Source organism: Gorilla gorilla, chromosome 2, assembly GCF_029281585.2.
Source record: "Gorilla gorilla gorilla isolate KB3781 chromosome 2, NHGRI_mGorGor1-v2.1_pri, whole genome shotgun sequence".
NCBI classification, from domain to species: domain Eukaryota; kingdom Metazoa; phylum Chordata; class Mammalia; order Primates; family Hominidae; genus Gorilla; species Gorilla gorilla.
Window position 1 is genome coordinate 132,360,726 of NC_086017.1, and position 22,095 is coordinate 132,382,820.

Consider the following 22,095-nt stretch of genomic DNA (forward strand, 5'->3'; position numbering starts at 1 on the left):
TGACTACAATAAACTGGGCATCTACTACATGCAAGGCACTGTGTTAAATACCGGAGAGCCCGGAGACCTTGACGTTTACCTTTTATGGATGGCCATTTGTCGATGCTGTCTCTCAGTTCTGGCTACTACTTTTCCTTTCACACAACGGGCCAAGAACCCCTCTTCAACTCCCACTAGCTCGGCCACCCTTTTCATTGAAGTTGGCAACTTCTCCCATAAACAGAAAAATCGATACCAATCAATAGTAGTCCAATCCTCAAACATAGGTGTAACCTAAAAGGAAGAAGTATTATTCATTAACTAAAACTATTATATTACAAAAAACCATTATATACAAACTTCATATTAAAGACAAAAGCCAGGCATGATGGTATGTGCCTGTAGTCCTAGCTACTCAGAAGGCTGAGATGGAAAGATTGCTTGAACCCAAAAGTTTGAGGCCACAGTGAGCTATGACTGTGCCACTGCACTCTAGCTCAACTGACCAGGTGAGACTCTGTCTCTAAAAAAATGAAATAAAATAAAATAAATAAAATGGCTGACTGTGGTGGTTCATGCCTGTAATCCCAATGCTGTAGTAGGCCAAGGCAGGAGGATCGCCTGAGCCCAGGAGTTTGAGGCTGCAGTAAGCTATGACTGTGCCACATCACTCCAGCCTGGGCAACAGAGCAAGACTCCATCTCAAAAAAAATTACAATAAAATAAAATTACTTAAAATAAAAAGACAAAGGCCTCAGGATTTACAAAAATGTCTAACTGTGATAATACCTCATTCATATGGAAACATCATTTATTCACAAACAATGCACTGCCAGGACAAATGGAAAGAGATCACTAAGCATACAAACTGGATTTTATAGAACCCAAGTCTTTTTTTTTTTTTTTTTTTTGAGACAAGGTCTTGTTCTATCATCCAGGCTGGGATCTAGTTCACTGCAGCTTCAACCTCCTGTGCTCAAGCAATCCTCCCAAGTCAGCCTCCCAAGTAGCTGGGGCTACAAGGTGAGTGCCACCACGTCTGCCTAATTTTTTAATTTTTTTGGTGAAACTGGGTTTTATTCTGTTGCCCAGGTTGGTCTCAGACTCCTGGCCTCAAGCAATTCTCCTGCCTCAGACTCTCAAAATGCTGGGATTACAGGCATCAGCCACTGCGCCTGGCCAGAACCTAAGTTTTTAATTATAGACACTTCTAATATCAATATTCTAACTGTAGGTACAATCTTAAGTATTCTGAGTAATTTTCAAGAAAGAATCAATAACATAGAGGAGATAAGGGAAGAATCAATATTCAGAGTTGATATATTACCCAAAATGTCAAGATTCAACAAAATTATGAAACATATAAGAAATAGGAAAGTATTTCTCAAACACAGGGGGAAAAGCAGGCAAAAGAAATAAAAAGAAATACCTTTGAGAGGGTCCAGCTATTGAAATAAGTAAAGACTTCAAAGCAAATATTATAAATATGGTAAAAACAAAAACAAAAACCATGCTTGAAGTAAAAGGCATGATGCCAATGTCTCATTAAGTAGAGAATACAATAAAGAGAAAATTATTTTTAAAAGAACCAAATGAAAATTCTGGAGTTAAAAGTACAATAACTGGCCAGGCACAGTGGCTCATGCCTATAAAGCCAGCACTTTGGGATGCTGAGAGGGGAGGACCACTTGAGCTCAGGAGTTCGAGATCAGCATGGGCAACATGGTCAAACACTGTCTCTACAAAAAAATACAAAAATTAGCCAGGGATGATGGCACATGCCTGTGGTCCCAGCTACTTGGGAGGCTGAGGTGGGAAGACTGCTTGAGCCCAGGTCAAGGCTGCAGTGAGCCGTAATTATGCCACTGTACTCTTGTTTGGGCAACAGAGCAAGAACCTGTCTCAAAAAAAAAAAAGTGCAGTAACTAAAATGGGGTTTATTATGTTGCCCAGGTTGGTCTTGAACTCTTCAACTCAAATAACACTCCTGCCTTGGCCTTGGCCTTCCAAAGTGCTAGGATTAAAGGCGTGAGCCACCAAACCTGGACCTAAAATGGATAATTTACTAGAGAGATCAACAGTATATCCAAGCTGGCATAAGAAAGAATCAGCAAACATGAATAGATTAATAAAGACTATGCAATCTGAAAGAGGGAGAGGAGAAAGCAGAAAAAATGAACAGAGTCTTAAAGGAATATGGGAAACATTAAGTGTACCAACATATGCATAATGAGTACCAGGAGAAGATAGAAAGGAAAAGGAAAATCATCTGAAGAAATTATGGCTAAAAGTATTCCAAATTTGATGGACAACATTAACCTACATATCCAAGAAACTCAGTGAACTCCAAGCAGGATACATACAAAGGCATCCACACAAAGACGCATCACAGTCAAAACATTAAAATTGAAGAAAAAAAATCTTGAAAACAGCAAGAAAAAGTCATCCTATGTAAGAGAAACCTGATAAGATTAAGAGCTAACTTCTCACCAGAAACAAGAAGGCCAAAAAATGCAGTGAGATGACATATTCAAACTGCTCAAAGAAAAAAAAATCTGTCAACTAAACATTGTTTTTTCTTTTGAAACAGGGTCTGGCTCTGTCACCCTGGCTGGAGTGCGGTGGCACGATCTCAGCTCACTGCAACCTCCACCTCCTGGGCAGAAGCCATCCTCCCATCTCAGCCTCCCAGGTAGCTGGGACTACAGATGCATACCACCACACCTGGCTAATTTTTGTATTTTTCTGGTAAAGACGGAGTTTCACCATGTTGCTGGTCTCAAACTTCTAGGCTCAAGCCATCTACCTGCCTCAGCCTCCCAAAGTGCTGGGATTATAGGCATGAGCTACCACGCCCAGCCTCAACTAAGAATATTATATAAAGGAGAGTTATTTTTCAAAAATAAAAATAACAGAAACATTTCCAGATAAACAAAACCTGAGAAAATTTTGCTAGCAAATCCATTTTATAAGAAATGCTAGCCAGGCACAGCGGCTCATGCCTGTAATCCCAGAACTTTGGGAGGCTGGGTGGGCGGGGTTTGGATCACTTGAGGTCAGGAGTTCGAGACTAGCCTGGTCAACATGGCGAAACCCTGTCTCTACTAAAAATACAAAAAAAATTACCCAGGAGTGGTGGCGCATGCCTGTAATCCCAGGGACTCGGGAGGCTGAGGCATGAGAATTGCTTGAACCTGGGAGGCGGAGGCTGCACTGAGCAGAGACTGCACCACTGCACTCCAGCCTGGGCAACAGAATGAGACTCTGTCTCCAAAGAAAAAAAAAACAAAGAAATACTAAAGAAAGCTCTTCAGGTTGAAAGAAACTCACCAAAACCATATTTCAATTCCAAACCAAAAAAAGAGAGTCAACAAAGGAAATTATGTGAGTACATATAAAAACAGTATCATTACATATTTCTCTTTTCTTCTCCTGACTGATTTAAAAGGCAACTTATAAAACAATATGCATATTTTTGTACTGTATTGGGTTTGTTTGTTAGTTTGTTTGAGACAGGGTCTCACTCAGTTGCCCAGGCTGGACACAATCTCAGCTCACTGCAACCTCTACCTCCCAGGTTCAAGTGATTCTTGTGCTTCAGCCTCCTGAGTAGCTAGAATTACAGGTATGCACCACCACACCCAGCTCATTTTTATATTTTTAGTAAAGATGGGGCCTCACCATGATGACCAGGCTGGTCTTGAACTCCTGACCTCAAGTGGTCCACCCGCCTCAGCCTACCAAAGTGCTGAGATTACAGGCATGAGCCACTACAACCTGCCAATATGCATATAATTGAATTGTTGGGTCCATAACATATAAAACTCACAATATATTTGACAGTATCAGCCCACAGGAGGCAGGTGGAAGCAAAGCTGTACTGGACTAAGGAAATGACAAGAGATGGTGTCCCAAATCCATAGAAATAAATGAAGAAAAAAACACAATCATAAATAAGAATGTTAATGAAGCAAACTCTGTAAATGTATATTTGCTCTCCTTTCTTCTCTCAGCTTCTCTAAAAACATTAAATTACATAAAATACTAAGTATAACAACGTACTGTTAGGTTTGCAACACATAATGATGTAATAAGTATAACAATGGCACAAAAAAAGGAATCAAAATAGAGTTATTTAAGAATACTTCTTTATTTCACTGCAATTAAGTTAGTATAAATTTTAAGCTGTACCTGATAAACCCTTGAGTAACCACTAAAAAAAAAATGGCAAAAAATATAGAGAAAAATGTACAAAATTAAAATGTCATAGTGTTTTGTGCTACATAATGACATTTTTGGTCAATGACAAACTGCATATGTGACAGTAGTCCCATAAGATTATAATGGAGCTGAAAAATTAATATTGCCTAGTGACATCATAGTCATCAAATATCTAGCATGTTGCATTACCTTTTCTATGTTTAGAAATGCCTAGATACACAAATACTTACCATTGTATTACAACTGCCTACAGTACTCAGTAGAGTAACATGCCAAACAAGTTTGTAGCCTAGAAGCAGTAAGGTTATACCATATATCCTAGGTGTGTAGCAGGCTATACCATCTACATTTGTGTAAGCACACTCTGTAATATTCACACAACAATGAAATTACCTAAAGATGCAATCCTCAGAATGTATCACTGTCCTTAAGCAATAATGACTATACTAGAAAATATTCCCTTCATTCAAAAAAGAGCAGTAAAAGAGGTACAGGGGAACAAATGCCCTGAGAATACCGACTGTAGTTGAAAACTTCAATACCCGACTTTCAACAATGAATAGAACTACTAAGAAAATCAAAAGGAAATAGAAGACTAAAATAACATTCTAAGTCAATTAGACCTAAGAGACATCTATAGAACTCCACCAAACCATAGCAAAATGTATAGCTGTCTCTTGTTATCTGTGGGGGATTGGTTCCAGGACCTCCTGCAGATAACAAAATCCGTGGATGCTCAAGTCTCTGATATAAAATGATAGTGTCTGTATATAACCTATGCACATCCTGCCATATACAGAGTAATCATCTAGCATAATTATAATACCTAATACCACACAAATACTACGTAAATAGCTGATATACTGTATTGTTTAGGGAATAATGACAAAATAAACTGTAAGTTCAGTACAGAAAAATTTTTTTTTGAGATGGAGTCTCACTCTGTCACCCAGGCTAGAGTGCAGTGGCACAATCTCGGCTCACTGCAACCTCTGCCTCCCAGGTTCAGGTAATTCTTCTGCCTCAGCCTCCTGAGTAGCTGGGATTACAGGCGAGTGCCACCATGCCCAGCTAATTTTTGTATTTTGTAATTTTGTATTTTTAGTACAGACAGGGTTTCACCATGTTGGCCAGGCTGGTCTCGAACTCCTGACCTCAGATGATCTGCTGAAAGAATGAAAAGAAAACAAAATTGAAAAATATTTAGCTGGACTGATCAAGAAATGATGCAGGAAGATTCAAATTACTAAAATCAGGAATGAAAGAGGAACCACCCCCACCATCCTCACATAAATAAAAAGGATTATAAGGGAATACTATGAACAAGTAAATGCCAACAAATTAGATAATCTACGTGGACTATTTTCTGGAAATACACAAACTACCAAAACCGATTGAAGAAAAAATCGAAACTCTGAATAGTTATAAAAAGTAAAAAGATTAAATTCATCATCAAAACATTTACTCCAAAGTAAAGCCCAGGCCCAAGTGGCTTGACTGGTGAAATCTACTAAACATTTAAATAACAATCAATAGCAATCTTTAACAAATTCTTCAAAAAAAACAGAAGAGGAAGAAATATATCCTAACTCATACTGTGCAGTTAGTATTACTCCAAAACCACACAAAGACATCACGAGAAAACAGAACTACAGGTCAATGTATCTTATGACAAAAATACTAGCAAACCAAATAAAACACTAGCAATAAAATACCAGCAAACCAAATCCAGCAACATAAAAAGGATTATACAACCTAACCAAGTCAGATACTCCCTTTTGGAATGGAAGTATTTATCCAATGCCTGTAAACCCATTGCATCTTGGGAGTAACTAACTTAGTTTTTTTATTTCACAGGCTCATCAGTGGAAAGCACTAGCCTTCTCTCAGATGAGACTTTGGACTTCTGAGTTAATGATGCAATGAGTTAAGACTCTGGGGGACTGTTGGGAAGGGATGATTGTATTTTGGAATGTGAGAAGGTCATGAGATTTAGGGGCCCAAGTGTAGATTTATATAGTATAGATATGTGTCCCCACCGAATTTCATGTTGAAATATAATCTCCAATGCTGGAGATAGTGCCTGGTGGCAGGTGATTGGATCATGAAGACCGTTTCTTATGGTTTAACACCACCCCGCTTGGTGCTGTCGTTGCAATGGTGAGTTCTCGTGAGATCTGGTTGTTTAAAAGTAAGTGGCACTTCTCGCCTCTCTCTCACTCTCTTCCTCTTGCTCTGGCCATATAAGATGTGCCTGCTTCCCCTTCACTTTCTGCCATGATTGGAAGCTTTCTGAGGCCTCCCCAGAAGCAGAAGCCACTGTGCTTCCTGTACAGCCTGCAGAATCATGAGCCAATGAAACCTCTTTTCTTTATAAATATCCCAGTCTCCATAATTTCTTTATAGCAGTGTGAGAATGGACTAATACAGTAAGCCAAAAAGAATAGCTATGAACACTGAAAAGCAGAGCAATGAAGGGAAACTTGCCCTACCAGAAAGTTTTTAATTAAAACAGAGGCACTGGCACAAAAATCAGTCAAACTGGTCTTTTGTCAGACTAACAAGTGAAACATGAATATACACAATGACAAATGGAATTAGAAATGTACCCAAATACAAATGGAAATGCAGAAGATAAAAGCTGCCATCTTGAGTCATTGTGTAAATGAATTTTTTAATAAATGATGCTGAGATTACAGATAGCCATTATGAAAAAAACATGAAACTGAAGAACCATGTACTAGAATACACTCCAAATGAAGCAGAGCTCAAAATAGGGGCAGGCCAGGCGCAGTGGCTCATGCCTGTAATCCCAGCACTTTGGGAGGCCAAGGCAGGTGGATCACCTGAGGTTGGAAGTTCAAGACCAGCCTGACCAACATGGAGAAACCCCATCTCTACTAAAAAAAAAAAAAAAAAAAAAAAACAAAATTAGCCAGCCGTGATGGCGCATGTCTGTAATCCCAGCTACTCAGGAGGCTGAGGCAGGAGAATCGCTTGAACCCAGGAGGCAGAGGTTGCAGTGAGCCGAGATTGCACCATTGCGCACTGCCTGGGCAACAAGAGCGAAACTCCATCTCAAAAAAAAAAAAAAAAAATAGGGGGATCACAACTATACAATTACTTGAAGAAAATGTGGGTGAATTCCTTAATAATCTCAGAGCAAGAAAAATTTCTCACTAATTCAAAAGTCCATATATTCAACTACTAGACAAAACATATAATAAGCAAAGTCAAAAGACAAGTGAAAAATCAAGAGGAAAATCCTTCTACTTATACCACAAAGCACCAATCTCCCTAATATATAAAAAAACCTTTAAAACTAAAAACAAAACAAAACAAAAACAAAAACAAAAAACACACACACAACAGAACAATGAGCAAAAGACATGGACAATTCACCGGGGAGGGAGGTGGGGAGCCCTGTACCCATTAGCAATCACTCTCCATTTTCATCCAACCTCCTCACATTCCCCCAGCCCTGGGTAACTACTAATGCACTAAATGTACTTTTTGTTTCTATAGACTGCCATTCTGGACATTTTATATAAATGGGGAAAATGTTCAAATTTACTCATAATGTAAAAAAATGTAAACTAAAACTACACTCAAAAATACAAAAGTTTGACCATATACTCTCTACTTGTGAAGCTGTGAAAAAACAACTACTCTAATATATCTCTGGTAAAACAGGAAAATGATACAAACTCTACAGAGGTCAGCTTTGCAAAACCAAAATCACTTATGGTTTTACATTTCACTCTTTGGTTTTACATTTTACCAAAATCACTTATGGTTTTACATTTCAGTCTTTCCTAAAGATACACCTCCATAAAAACTAAACACTGTGTGTACCATGTTATTTACTGCAGCATAATTTCCCACAATAAAATATTGAAAATGATCCAAATGTCCATCGATAGGGAACTGATAGAATAAACAACGGTACATCCACCTACACGACAGAATTATAGAGTTATAAAAAAGAATAAAAAATGAATTGATATGAAGTGATTTCCAAGATACACTGTTAAGAAAAAAAAAGGTATAATGTATACAGCATGCTACCCTCTGTATAAAAAAGGTGAAGAATATGTATGTCTGATAATTTCTGTAAAATTAAAAAAGAGAAGAGATACATTAAAAAATGAATGAAAACAGTCATCTATGAAAGGTAGGTTGAAAAGGCATGGAAGGGATGGATATAGGAGTCAGACTTCTCTGACTATTCCTGTTTATATAGTTCTGACTTTTGAATCACAGAAATGTTTTATATATTCAAAATATAAAATAGTACATGCAAACACTAAATGTTTTGTCTAACTTAAAACATAAATGTATTTTAATTGCCAATGCTTTGAGCTAAGGGTCAAGGCCTTTTGAGCATGAGTCTGTTGATTAGAATTTACCATGGCTTTCTTAAACCATAACCACAATACATTGTCTAAGAAATCCAGTTTCTGTTTCATAATGTGAAGTTAGATATTAAAGATAATCGTTGGCCGGGTGCAATGGCTCACACCTGTAATCCCAGCACTTTGGGAGGCCGAGGAGGGTGGATCACTTGAGGTCAGGACTTCAAGACCAGCCTGGCCAACATGGTAAAACTCTGTCTCTACTAAAAATACAAAAATTAACCAGGTGTGGTGGCATGCACCTGTAGTCCCAGCTACTCAGGAGGCTAAGGCACAAGAATCGCTTGAACCTGGGAGGCAGAGGTTGCAATGAGCCAAGACTGTGCCACTGCACTCCAGCCTGGGCAACAGAGTGAGACTCTACTCAAAAAATAAATAAATAAATAAAAATTAAAGATAATTGCAAAATAAACTTTGAGCAGTGTCCTTTTAGTTTCTTCCCTGTCTAAATTCCTATAACTTTTTCTCAGAGCTTTCAGTTATCTCATATTTTTTTGCTTGTTTTTAAGAGACGAGGTCTCTTGCTGTCACCAAGGCTGGAGCATGGTGGCACGATCATAGCTCACTATAACCTAGAACTCCTGGGCTCAAGTGATTCTTCTGTCTTAGCCTTCCAAGTAGCTGGGATTACCAGCATGCACCACCACACACAATTTTTTTTTTTTTTGGTAGCGACAGATTCTTGCTCTGTTTCCCATGCTGGTCTCAAATTCCTGGCCTCAGGTGATCCTTCTGCCTCAGCCTAATTTTCTCAGAAGCAAACTGACATGAACAAGTTTGGGAACACAACTAACTCTTGAAGGGCATACAACTCGAATGGTGAGAGAAGTACACAAGACCACTAACCACAAGCATTCAGCATACTAACACTGCCAACAGTCTTCATGTTTTAGAGAGGGAACAGGAGTAGGAGTAGTTAGGTAATTTGGCAAATGACTTACATAATGTTTATGGGAGAATTTACTAGAAATAATAGATGTTATTAAATATTTATTCAGATACCAAACATTCATCAAAGACTATCAGCCCTGAGGTGGGTATTATTATCTCCATTTTACAAATGAGGAAATGGAATCGTAAGAGAGGTTAAATACTTACCCAAGGTTGTATGATTACTAAGTGATGAGGCCAAAAGTTGAACTAAGGCAGTCTGACCCTAGAGCCCACAATCTTAGCCACTGTATAATAAATGACTTATTTTTAAGGCCATGATAGATGACCGGTGAAACCTGCTTTGAGATTCCTCCCAGCCACATTCTTGGGCACAGACCTTTGAGCCTATTATCACCAATGTATTATGCAAGTTTGTAATAAAAGAAAATTGGCACTGTCTAGACATTTCCCCTCTGCTCACTACATAGTGATTTTTATTGAAACACACTTCCTGATAAGCCCCCTTCATTCTAATGATAATTTCAATTTTACTCACCTCCCCCTATCACTTGCTTATCAAAATGCATGCATCTGCTCTTAACTGACAAAATTAATTATTTCTGATCAGGTTCTTGCCAGAGAATATGACCTTAAACACTATCCAATTCTTATTAATATCTTTGTTATACAAAATAATATTCACAGAGCATTGTCTAATATAAACAAACTTTTAAAATTCCTTATTGCATTTATTATAGAGATTTTTATCAACAATGTTAAGTTCCAAAGTATCCTTTTAGGACTAAATTTCTCTTAGGCAGGGAAATGCAATGTTTTTCCTAAACTTGTTTTGTTTTTTATCTTATGAATATTAACACTAATCAAGCTTTCCTCTTTTAGTTGCTAGAAAACCCAGAATCAAAATTGACAACAGCACTGGACATGACTTAATGGCATGCATGTTTGTGTACTGACCTTTGCTTGAGTTTTACATCATGATCCGATCTTTAATTTTCTGATATCCCATTTTTCTTTGCTGTTCTTTTATACATTGTAAAAATATATATTTTTTATAAAACAACTCAAATCTTTTTTGAAAGGAGGTTGGAGAAAATAAATTTAAAGGTAACTAGAACATTTAGATTATTACTTTAAAACAATTCTCTTCTTACCTCTTCTCTATTCCCACCAGTACTAACCTAGGCATGGAAAACAGACGAGATGTTCTGTTAGGGTATCTTTGATGTTCAGGATTATATATCTATTTTTTTCTCCCTATTTTCACAAACATAATTGTTAAAACAGAACTTACCAGATAGAGAATATGAAGATCATTCTCTAAAACAAAGCCCTTCATTGCTCTTTGCAGGTCAGCAAAAATATCTAAAGTATCGGCTGGAGAAAGTGAAGAAGAAAGAGTAGCCGAACCAAGATGTGTTGGATGATACACCTTTCCTGGTTTAGGGTTAGGGTGAGGAAACAGAGGAACATTCAAAATAAAATAAAACAAAATACTATCTTTCTGTATTCCATGCTAACCCTCCCGGCTGATAAATTTTACAAATAGTACCTTATCCAGCGCATGAAAATGTATGAGCAGGCTCTATAATAATGGTCTGAAGTTGCTAAATACAATACTGATTTACTAAAAATGAGTTGATACACTGCTCAAAAAATCAAATTCCTTTTATACTACATGAAAAGACAATTTCCATTCACTGAGCAGTCATACACTCTCACTAAAGAAGAAAAAGTGAGTAAATTGCAACTGAGAAGTCACACTTACCTTCTGTTCCATCACTGGCTTCTGTACTCTGGATGAATTCATTTTCTAGTAGCCACATCACACAGGCCTCAATCGCTCCAAGCTGAACAGACTCTTGATTTCTCTGAATTCCTTGCTTCCCTTCTTTCATACTTGCAGCCAAAAATGTGCAGGCAGCGTAAGTATGCATGTCTTGTGATGTACTTGCCACTCCACCAACTATTATCTGAAAGAAGATATTTGGAAATTTCTGTAGCTTTTTAAGAAAACATGCAAGCCACCAGGTGCAGTGGCTCACGCCTGTAATCCCAGCACTTTGGGAGTCCGAGGCGGGCGGATCACGAGGTCTGGAGATGGAGACCATCCTGGTTAACACGGTGAAACCCTGTCTCTACTAAAAATACAAAAAATTAGCCGGGCTGGTGGCAGGCGCCTGTAGTCCCAGCTACTTGGGAGGCTGAAGCAGGAGAATGGCATGAACCCAAGAGGCGAAGCTTGCGGTGAGCCAAGATCACGCCACTGCACTCCAGCCTGGGCGACAGAGCGAGACTCCATCTCAAAAAAACAATTAAAAAAATAAATAAATAAAACATGCAAGCCCTCTGAATATAAAATAAAGCAAGCTATTTCATTCTCATTTTTTTAAATGTTCTTAGAATCTTAATGTAGAGATTCTTTATTTACTTTCCCATCACCACTCACTGTAACTGTTGGTAACACCTAATGACAACAGAAAAGTTCTCCTTAAAGTAGATAAAATATTTTCTTAAAAAGAAAAATAAGTGGGCCAGGCATGGTGGCTCACGCCTGTAATCCCAGCACTTTGGGATGCCAAGGTGGGCAGATGACGAGGTCAGGAGATCGAGACCATCCTGGCCAACACAGTGAAACTCCGTCTCTACTGAAAATACAAAAATTAACTGGGTGAGCCGGGCGCGGTGGCTCACGCCTGTAATCCCAGCACTCTGGGAGGCCGAGGCAGGCGGATCACGAGGTCAGGAGATTGAAACCTTCCTGGCTAACACGGTGAAACCCCATCTCTACTGAAAATAGAAAAATTAGCCAGACGTGGTGGCGGGCGCCTGTAGTCCCAACTACTCGGGAGGCTGAGGCAGGAGAATGGTGTGAAATCGGGAGGCGGAGTTTGCAGTGAGCCAAGATTGCGCCACTGCACTCCAGTCTGGGTGACAGAGCGAGACTCCGTCTCCAAAAAAAAACATTAACTGGGTGTGGTGGCGGGCACTTGTAGTCCCAGCTACTCAGGAGGCTGAGGCACGAGAATTCCTTGAACCCAGGAGCCAGAGGTTGCAGTGAGCTGAGATTGTGCCACTGCACTCCAGCCTGGCAACAGAGCGAGACTTCATCTCAAAAAAAAAAAAAAAAAAAAAAAAAAAAAAAAAAAAAAAAAACAAAGAAAGAAAAAGAAATGAATCATTAAATTCATCTGAAATTTTGGATAACACAGCGAGACTCCATCTCAAAAACAAAACAAAAAAAACATAAAGCACCGGGCACAGTGGCTAACACCTGTAATCCTAGCACTTTGGGAGGCCAAGGCAGGCAGATCACCTGAAGGCTGGTTCAAGACCAGCCTGGCCAACATGGTGAAATCCCATCTCTATTAAAAGTACAAAAATTAGCCAGGGATGATGGTGTGTGCCTGTAATCCCAGCTACTCGGGAGGCTGGGGCAGGAGAATTGCTTGAACCCGGGAGGCGGAGGTTGCAGTGAGCTGAGATCATGCCATTGTACTCCGGCCTGGGTAACAGAGTGAGACTCTGTCTTAAAAATAAATTAAAAAAATAAATAAATAAAGCTAAGATTTTCATATACTAATATTTTACTAATTTAGGCATAAAAGAGCAAATCATAACTTAGTAAATTCTCTCTTACCTCCAGAATAGCTCGTATCATGCTGGCAGTTACTTCTTCTCCTTCTCGTCTTTGCAGACAGCTGCGAACAGGCTTTAGAGAACCCTGAAGGAGAGCTATGCCTTTTGATTTCTCAGAGTTTTTACAAATTAAGATACTCTCGCCTATAACCAAAAGATACACATTTGCAAAATCCCAATATAGTTCCATAAGATATCTGCTAAAGAGATTTTAAGTTGCCTTACTTTGCTTAAAAGCAGACAAGAGATGATAGTGGTTGTTATGGTAATAAAATTATGGCTATTTTTTGAACTTTGGACAGAAGGGGATCAGAATATGCTACTTCAAAATATGCCACTTCAGCATAAGGATTATTTTGAGCTGAAGGCCATTGGGAAGCAGCAAACACAGAAAGAACTCTTTGTCCTCTCCCTATCTGCCTAAAAGCAAGAATAAATTTTTCTCTTTGTGATGATGTTTTCCCTTCCCTCTCCCATACAGGACAACAACCCTTATCACTGGAGACAGGTCAGCACTGAGATGGGTCTGCACAAACAAACTCTACCTACTAAAATAACTTCTATCTTCCATTAGTTTCCCCCATATATTTACCTTCTCACAATTTGTTGCCCCTAGAAGCCCAGATACCTTTTCCTTTTTCTTGTTGCTTCTCCACAATTTACTGCCCATTGTTAAAATGTTATATAAGACCCCAGGTTAAACAGTTTCTCAGGTCTTCAATCCTTTTCTATAAAGGCTTCCATGTACATAAAAATTAAAATATTAGCATCAAATAAAGTTTATATGCCTTTTCTCCTGTTAATCTGTCAATTTAATTAGCAGGTCCCAACTGCAGAACCTAAGAAAGTAGAGGAAAAGTCTTTTTCTTCCCCTACAGGATTAACCATTATTATTGAATAATGAAGTAATTAATAGAGGTACTTTCAAACCTATAAAGTAAAATGCAAATGTAAATTGTTATCAGTTATATGATAAAATAAATTCAAAAATACTTGTAGATACCCAAAATTTATATTATAACATTTACTAATCTAAATGCTTTATTGTGACAACCAAATGAACAAAAATACATGAAAGCACTTATATGTTAAAGCCATATACAACTATACAATTTGAACAAATACAAACTATTATTGCAACAATTATGACTACAGAGAATCATAATTTTTCTTCAAAAATGAATCCAATACTGTGGGAAAGAAAGCAGGTAAGAGGTTCAAAAAGACAAATGAAGAATACTTTTTTTTTTTTAAATAAAACTGGCACAGTGCTGGAATATCCTTACCACCCGAGGCAAAGAGAAGGTACAGATTATCCTTCCCAATTGCCAAACTAAGAATCAAGATAGGATAAAGTGAAGGGATTATAAACTTGATTATCAATGGCTGTTTATCCCAGAAATGATTATAAAGATAGGCACCATTAAAAAAGCAAAACAGCCGGGCACAGTGGCTCACACCTGTAATCCCAGCACTTTGGGAGGCCGAGGAGGGCGGATCACAAGGTCAAGAGATGGAGACCAGCCTGGCCAACATGGTGAAACCCCGCCTCTACTAAAAATACAGAAATTAGCTGGGCATGGTGGCACGCACCTGTAGTCCCAGCTACTCAGGAGGCTGAGGCACGAGAATCGCTCGAACCCAGGAGGCAGAGGTTGCAGTGAGCCGAGATCACACCACTGCACTCCAGCCTGGCAACAGAGACTCTATCTCAAAAAAAAAAAAAAAAAGGAAAACAAGATATCAGCAAGATGGTGGTTTAGGAGGCTTTACTACTCCCCTCCCCAGAAGCTTCAACTAACTTCTGTCTGCAGACAAGAACACCTCTGTGAAAACCCCAAAACTGCCAGGCCCAGTGGCTTATGCCTGTAATCCCAGCATTTTGGGAGGCCAAGCAGTGTGGCTCACTTAGGTCAGGAGTTCGAGACCAGCCTAACCAACATGGTGAAACCCCGTCTCTACTAAAAATACAAAATTAGCCAGGCATGATGGCACATTCCTGTAATCTCAGCTACTTGGGAGGCTGAGGCAGGAGAATCGCTTGAGCCCTGGAGGTGGAGGTTGCAGTGAGCCGAGATAGTGCCACTGCACTCCAGCCTGGGCAACAAGAGTGAAACTCCATCTCAAAAAAAAAAAAAAAAAGAGGCCAGGCATGGTGGCTCATGCCTGTAATTCCAGCACTGTGGGAGGCCAAGGTGGATGGATCACCTGAGGTCAGGAGTTCAAGACTAGCCTAACCAACATGGTGAAACCCCATCTCTACTAAAAATACAAAATTAGCCAGGCATGATGGCACATTCCTATAATTCCAGCTACTTGGGAGGCTGAGGCAAGAGAATCGCTTAAGCCCAGGAGGTGGAGGTTGCAGTGAACCAAGATTGCGCCATCGCACTCCAGCCTGGGCAACAAGAGCAAAATTCCGTGTATTAAAAAAAAAACAACAACAACAATAACCAAAAAAAAAAAAAAAAACCCCAAAACTTGGGAATAAGTCTGAAACTTATGCATGGACCACAAAACTACATAAAAATTGCAAGATACAGTAAGAGAAACTATCTCACTTTGACCTCATCACCCCTTCCACTCCCCTAAGTCAGCACAGTATCACACAGAAAGGAATCCCCAGGGCTCATGGTTTCTACAGTGGGAAAAGAAAACCAGAGAACATAGAGCTTCCCTAGCATTCCAAGAGGCTTCCCAAGAAGCCAACTCCAGTCTCGCCTCACAGAGAACATGCTGGGTTACAGCACGGCTAGATCACCTGGGGTCAGGCAGAAACAAAGCAAGGAGGTAGAGCTCACGGCAACCAGCATGCAGATCTTGGTGGTAGCTCTGTGTACCTGCCAGTGGTGGTGCCCAATCAGAGGTACCAGCTAACAGCTAAACAGTGTAGCCCAGGACAAAGCCAAACTGATCACTTCTAGAAGTGGTAGGAAATTCTACCTGGCTTGAATCTTTAGATGGCCAGCCTCCAGGCCCAGCGTCAAAGCTCATGAGGACCCTGCCCAGGAAAGGAGATGACCATCACAGTGCATTTTGGAAAGGAGCAGGGGCTAGTTCTGCCAAACCTGGCATTTTAAACAGTGCTCAAGCTCAGCCTCAAGGACCTGCCCCAGGTGGAAGATGCCTATCATACTGTATTTTTGCAAAGTGCAGGGACTAGTTCTGCCAAGGGTGGAAGTTTAAACAGCCCTCAGTTCAGTCTCAAAGCCCACTCCAAGTCCCCACCTAGGCAGGGAGGCAAACCTCAGATGTGCATTTTTTTAATTTTATTTTTAGAGGTGGGATCTCTGTCACTCACATAGGAGTGCAGTGGCATGATCATAACTCACTGAAGCCTGAAACTCCTGGGCTCAAGCGATCCTTCCATCTCAGCCTCCCAAGTCACTGGGATTACAGGCATGAGCCACCATGCTCAATCATGCATTTCCACTGAGCATAGCAGCTGGCCCACTGGTCCAGAATAGCAACTCCACCTAACCTCAAGGCCCAGCCTGCAACACTGTCCAAGTACAGATCTCAAATAGGGGTACCATCTGGCCAAGGAATACACTCTGGGGCCCAGCCGAGAGGTGATTGCAGTGCCAAACCAGCAACTCTGCCTGACGGCAGAGCTCAGCTTGTGGGTTCACCTGATAGCAGAGCCCAGCCGGCAGTCCCACCCAAACTCAGAGCAAAGGCAGCAGCCCAACTATCTACAGAATCCAAAGCAAGCTTTGCCTGCTCAGGGCTGCTGCCAGTTGGCCTATTCAGAATCAAAGGCTAGACAAGTGAAGTTCTATCCCTGACAAAGAACACCTATAAAAGCCAAAGAGGTAGCTGTCTCCTCATATATGCAGATACCAACACAAGAACACAGATTACAAAGAACCAGGAAGCCAAGATACCTTCAAAAGAAACTAACAAAGCTTTAACAATGAACCCTAAAGAAATGAAGATCTGTGAAATGAGAAAGAATCCAGAATAATTCTCCTAAAAAAGTCCAATGAACTACAAGGATATATGGATAAAAAATTAAAATTTGGAAAACAATATACAAACAAAACAAGAAGTTTGACAAAGAAATAGAAAATAAAAAAGAAAGAGAAATCTTAGAGATGAAGAGTACAATGAGTGAACTGAAAAATGCAATCAAAGCTTTAGCAGCAGGCTCAATCAAGCAGGAGAGAAAGAGATTAGGGAGTTGGAGGGATGAGAAGATGGTCAAAGAGTACAATGCTTCAGTTAGACAGGAAGAATAAATGATAAGTATTTGGGGGTGATATGTTAACTGGCTTAATTCCATCATTTTGCATTGTATACAGATCACATCACTCTGTGCCTCAAAAATATATACAATTATAATTTGTCAATATCCAATTTTTAAAAATCACATGAATATAACACCTGACTCTTGTAATGGCTACAAAACAGCCCAGCTTAAGAAAGAAAACACACACATATAAATTACCTAGAAAATGAATCAACTAGCATTAGCAGCAAGATAAACAAGCCACTTTGGGCTGTTTAAAGGTCTTTCGGGGCTTTGATTCTTCAACAAAATGAACTGCCCTTTTCCTGAATGGGCAAGGTTTATACAATGTCCAAATGAACATCAGTATATATGTACAGGTTCCTGCAACCACCTGTCTGGGGAGGACTCATCCACATCACAAGAGGGAAGTTGAAATTATTTAGGATCAAATAATTTATTACTGACTGCTGAACTTGCAAATCGCTATTTTGGCACCAAGCACCATCATCCTATACTAGAAGCTTCTAAGTAGTCTATAGAAAGACTGAAGTGTCATCTAAATAAAACACCATGTGCTGTCCAGGAATATAAAATGCACAGAATTTCCAATGATGCTACACGATACAAAAAGCACGACCAAGTATTTAAGTCTCCATAGTGAATATAAAACACTATATTCCTACATTCTTCATTAGCTTGAAGTTATAAGTCATATGACATCCTGAAATACAATGATATGCAAGATCAAAAGCTTGGAAGTCTTTAAGACCTCAGAAATGAACTTACTACAGTATATTTTAGTTCTGTTTGAATGTTGTCTGATTTAAGGCTTGATAATTAGCCCAGGGCACTAACCTTCCAATTGTTCTTTCCCATAATAAATATAAGCTAAGAACATAACAAGGCAAAAAAGATCTCAGCTTATTTCTTGTCTTATTTCTCCTTATCTTCTACATTAACTAAAAGACCCTCTGTCCCGAGAGACGATTATCTATGTAAAATGGACTTATACTCCATTCCCCAGAGGTGTGAGTCCACTGAAAATTGGGGATGGACAGAGGTAGGCAAATAGGAATGGGAAGGAAGAATCTCACTCTCTTCCCTCAACTCTTTTTAAGCATATACATGTAATCTGCATATTCTGTAGGTAAAGTAAGAGAGAAACAGAATAAACGTCTCTGATGTCAGCTGTAGGAAAAATCCAACAAATTGGAAGTTTTTTTTTTTTTAAATCATCAAAATTTTCAGGGCTTAAAAGAAAGGCTGACCAATGCCCTTCAGGGATTGTAAATGGGTCATTTATTACTGGTGCTGAGACTGAAAGCTGTTCCAATAGCCATGCACATCTTCTTAAGTATTAGTGGAGCATGTGGCCACACAAGCTAAAGATTGTATTTCCCAGCCTCTCTTATAGTTGGGGAATGTAATCATGTGAAAGTTCTGGCCCATTGTATGTGAAGAGAAATACTATGTGCAACTTCTGAGCAGCGGCCTTAAAGGGCAGAGCATGCTCTTTGCTTCCTCATCTTCCCTTCCTGATGGCTGAAATGCAGAGGTGGTGACAGAGACTGGACTGGCCATCATATACCGAGGATAGAAACTACATTGCTGAAAATGTTAAAACAAAATAGAAGACTAGGTCCCCGACACACTACAGCCATCATATAAGGCCTAAATTACAATTACATCATATAAGGCCTAGAATACAATTTTACTGTTATATGAGAAAGAAATTAACATCTATCTTATTAAACACTTATTGTGTTGGTTTTTGTTACAGCAGTGAATTTATATTCTAACTAATCCAATTACCAATAAATTACGGTTAATTTTTGGTATTTGTGGTAGTCATGTTCTATAAAGTTGCCACGAACACAGAATACTGAACCCTTGCTGCCAAGGAAAATAGATGATTAGGTTCCTGCAAGCCTCTAGTAAAAACGTTTTCATCACTTCATCAATACAAAACCTTGTTTTATGCGTGTTTCTGTTTAAAGACATCTTATTTAATGTACATAGTTGTTTACATTGAGCTCCAGCCAACAGCATTATAATTCATGCCTAAAGAAAACTTATCACATATTTTCTCCATAAGGCACATCACAGCCTTAAGGCACTAGGGAACATTAGATACCATTTCAATACTTTGCTTGGGGGTCATGTTAAACAGCAAAATCACCGACTAAAAGCACAAAAATGTGAAAAATGTGGCACTAACTAGCCCATTAAAAAGAAGCTTGTTCACAGTATAAGAGCTGAAACAAGAATGCAGAGCTTTGGCTTGTTCAACCACAGCAGGGAAAGTGTGCTTGGAAACATTCAAATTTTTCGCAGATCTGCATATGTCCACAAAAGCCCCAGAGGTATTATTTCGGGATTCTGAATAAATTCTGTTAAGGTGGAAAATTCAAATATGGAATCCATGAATAATGAGAACTGACATATTTGGGGACTTCATGTGACAAGTCAGTTTATTCTAAAAGTTACTTCCTCAGTGTACTACCCAGCTTCCTCTGCCCAGAATATCCATTTCCCATCCACTTTCCTTATTCTCCTGGATTTCCTAATTTCTCTTCAGTAGCCACAGAACTGTTTGCCTGTTTTTTTTTTTGACATATCTAATAAAATATTGGAGTCAATTATGTCCTAGAGTAGAAAGATGACAATTATGTCCTAGAGTAGAAAGTGGCAGGGAATGTTCCTCCCAAGGTTCTTCAATGTTAGAAGGCTGATAATGATTTAGTTACATATAATGATACAGCACATTAGAAATATAATTTGCTGCCGTTTTGACATTTAATTCAAACAAACCTCTTCCTTACTGCTTAAGACAAAACTTTTGTTTGGATTGCTGGTAAAAACAATCATAACTTGCTGATACAAGGTAAAAAAAATGAAACGGTGTTTTTTCAGAGCCAGCACCAATTTCGAGAAAAAAGATGGGATGTCAAGTTCCTATTCCCAAAGTGTGAGGGTGCATCCCAGCATCCTTGTCTGATTTCTGAGACCAGTCAAGTTGAACTAACATCTGTGAAAATTAATTAGTGCTAAAGAGTAGACTACACCTAGAAATTAAAAATCATCTTCCAGCTAAGTAATAAGAAGTCATCTTGATTTACATAATACTAAATCATTTTATTGTATACAATACGAAAGAAAAACTTAATTCAACATTTGTAGAAAATCAACAGTTGATGATATATATATATATATGAAAATTATGCCGGGCGCGGTGGCTCAAGCCTGTAATCCCAGCACTTTGGGAGGCCAAGGCAGGCGGATCACAAGGCCAGGAGATCGAGACCATCCTGGCTAACATGGTGAGACCCCGTCTTTACTAAAAATACAAAAAAATTAGCTGGGCATGGTGGCAGGCGCCTGTAGTCCCAGCTACTCGGGAGGCTGAGGCAGGAGAATGGCATGAACCCGGAATGCAGAGCTTGCAGTGGGCCGAGATCGCGCCACTGCACTGCAGCCTGGGCGACAGAGCGAGACTCCGTCTCAAAAAAAAAAAAAAGAAAATTATAACTCATACTCACTATAAATATTAAGTGAATCCAAAATGATGACACTAGTGCATTGGATAATAAAGAAATACAGCGTGATGAGAAACAGGTTGCCAGACACTAGCCAAATTTCAAGTAGACACTGTCCTTCGGCAATGCTGCTACAATTAAATTCAAACTCACTTACCTACTGTGTCCACTCCTTTCCTGCCAGCACGACCAACCATCTGCTTATAAGTAAGAATATCTAGAGGTCGACCACCAAAAATAGGGGTTCGAATAATCACACGACGTGCAGGTAAATTCACCCCAGAAGAAAGAGTAGAAGTTGCTGCCAAGACCCGAATGAGACCTTGACGAAAGGCTCCTTCAATGATATCCCTCTCCTCAAAAGTAAGACCTAAAAAAAGGAGGTTTTTATATATTTATTGATATATAATGAAAATATTATAAGTGTTCACTTACAAATGGATTTGAGAGTCTGTTTCAAGCCTCTAAAGATTTTTGAAACTATTGTTATGACTGTTGACAAAGGAGTCATCACAGTCTACCTCTTTAACAGTATAATCTGGCCAGGTGCGGTGGCTCATGCCTGTAATCCCAGCACTTTGGGAGGCTGAGGCAGGTGGATCGCTTGAGGTCAGGAGTTCGAGACCAGCCTGGCCAACATGGTGAAACCCCACCTCTACTAAAAATATAAAAATTAGCTGTGCATGGTGGTGGGTGCCTGTAATCCCAGCTAATCAGGAGGCTGAGGCAGGAGAATCACTTGAACCTGGGAGTCAGAGTTTGCAGTGAGCTGAGATCACATCACTGCACTCCAGCCTGGGCAACAGAGCAAGACTCAGTCTCACAAAACAACAACAACAATAATAAAAAAAGAGTAGAATCTGCTGCCTCTAGTATACCTCTATCTTATTTTCTAGACCAGGGGTCCACAAACTTTTCCTGTTCCTGTGGAAAACAGCAGGTCTCCGCTGCAACTATTCCACCCTGCCACTGTGACATGAAAGCAGCAACAGAACAAATGGGCATGACTGTGTTCCAATAAAACTTTATTTACAAAAACAGATGGTAGGCTAGACTTGACTAGCAGACTGTAACTTGCTAACCACTGTTCTAAACAATGAACTCCTTGTGGGTAGTGATATGCCTTATTCATCAAGATATCTTCAGGGCCTATGCATCACATTGGTCAGATATACCTCTG

General features: G+C 39.5%; 1 protein-coding gene across 8 annotated transcripts in view; it reads right to left on the bottom strand.

Annotated features, from left to right (window-relative positions):
* Window positions 1-22,095, bottom strand: part of POLQ (DNA polymerase theta) — a 116,871-nt gene that overhangs the window by 69,954 nt on the left and 24,822 nt on the right. For all 8 annotated transcript variants that reach the window (XR_010132908.1, XM_055383755.2, XM_063704094.1 and 5 more), the window contains 5 exons: window positions 21,073-21,285; window positions 13,147-13,289; window positions 11,275-11,479; window positions 10,801-10,943; window positions 80-273 (listed from right to left, as the gene is read on the bottom strand). Coding sequence is in view for 7 of the 8 variants with exons in the window: in XM_055383755.2 (XP_055239730.2) it covers window positions 80-273; window positions 10,801-10,943; window positions 11,275-11,479; window positions 13,147-13,289; window positions 21,073-21,285 (898 nt within the window). In the remaining variant the exon portion in view is untranslated. The remainder of the gene's footprint in view (window positions 1-79; window positions 274-10,800; window positions 10,944-11,274; window positions 11,480-13,146; window positions 13,290-21,072; window positions 21,286-22,095) is intronic.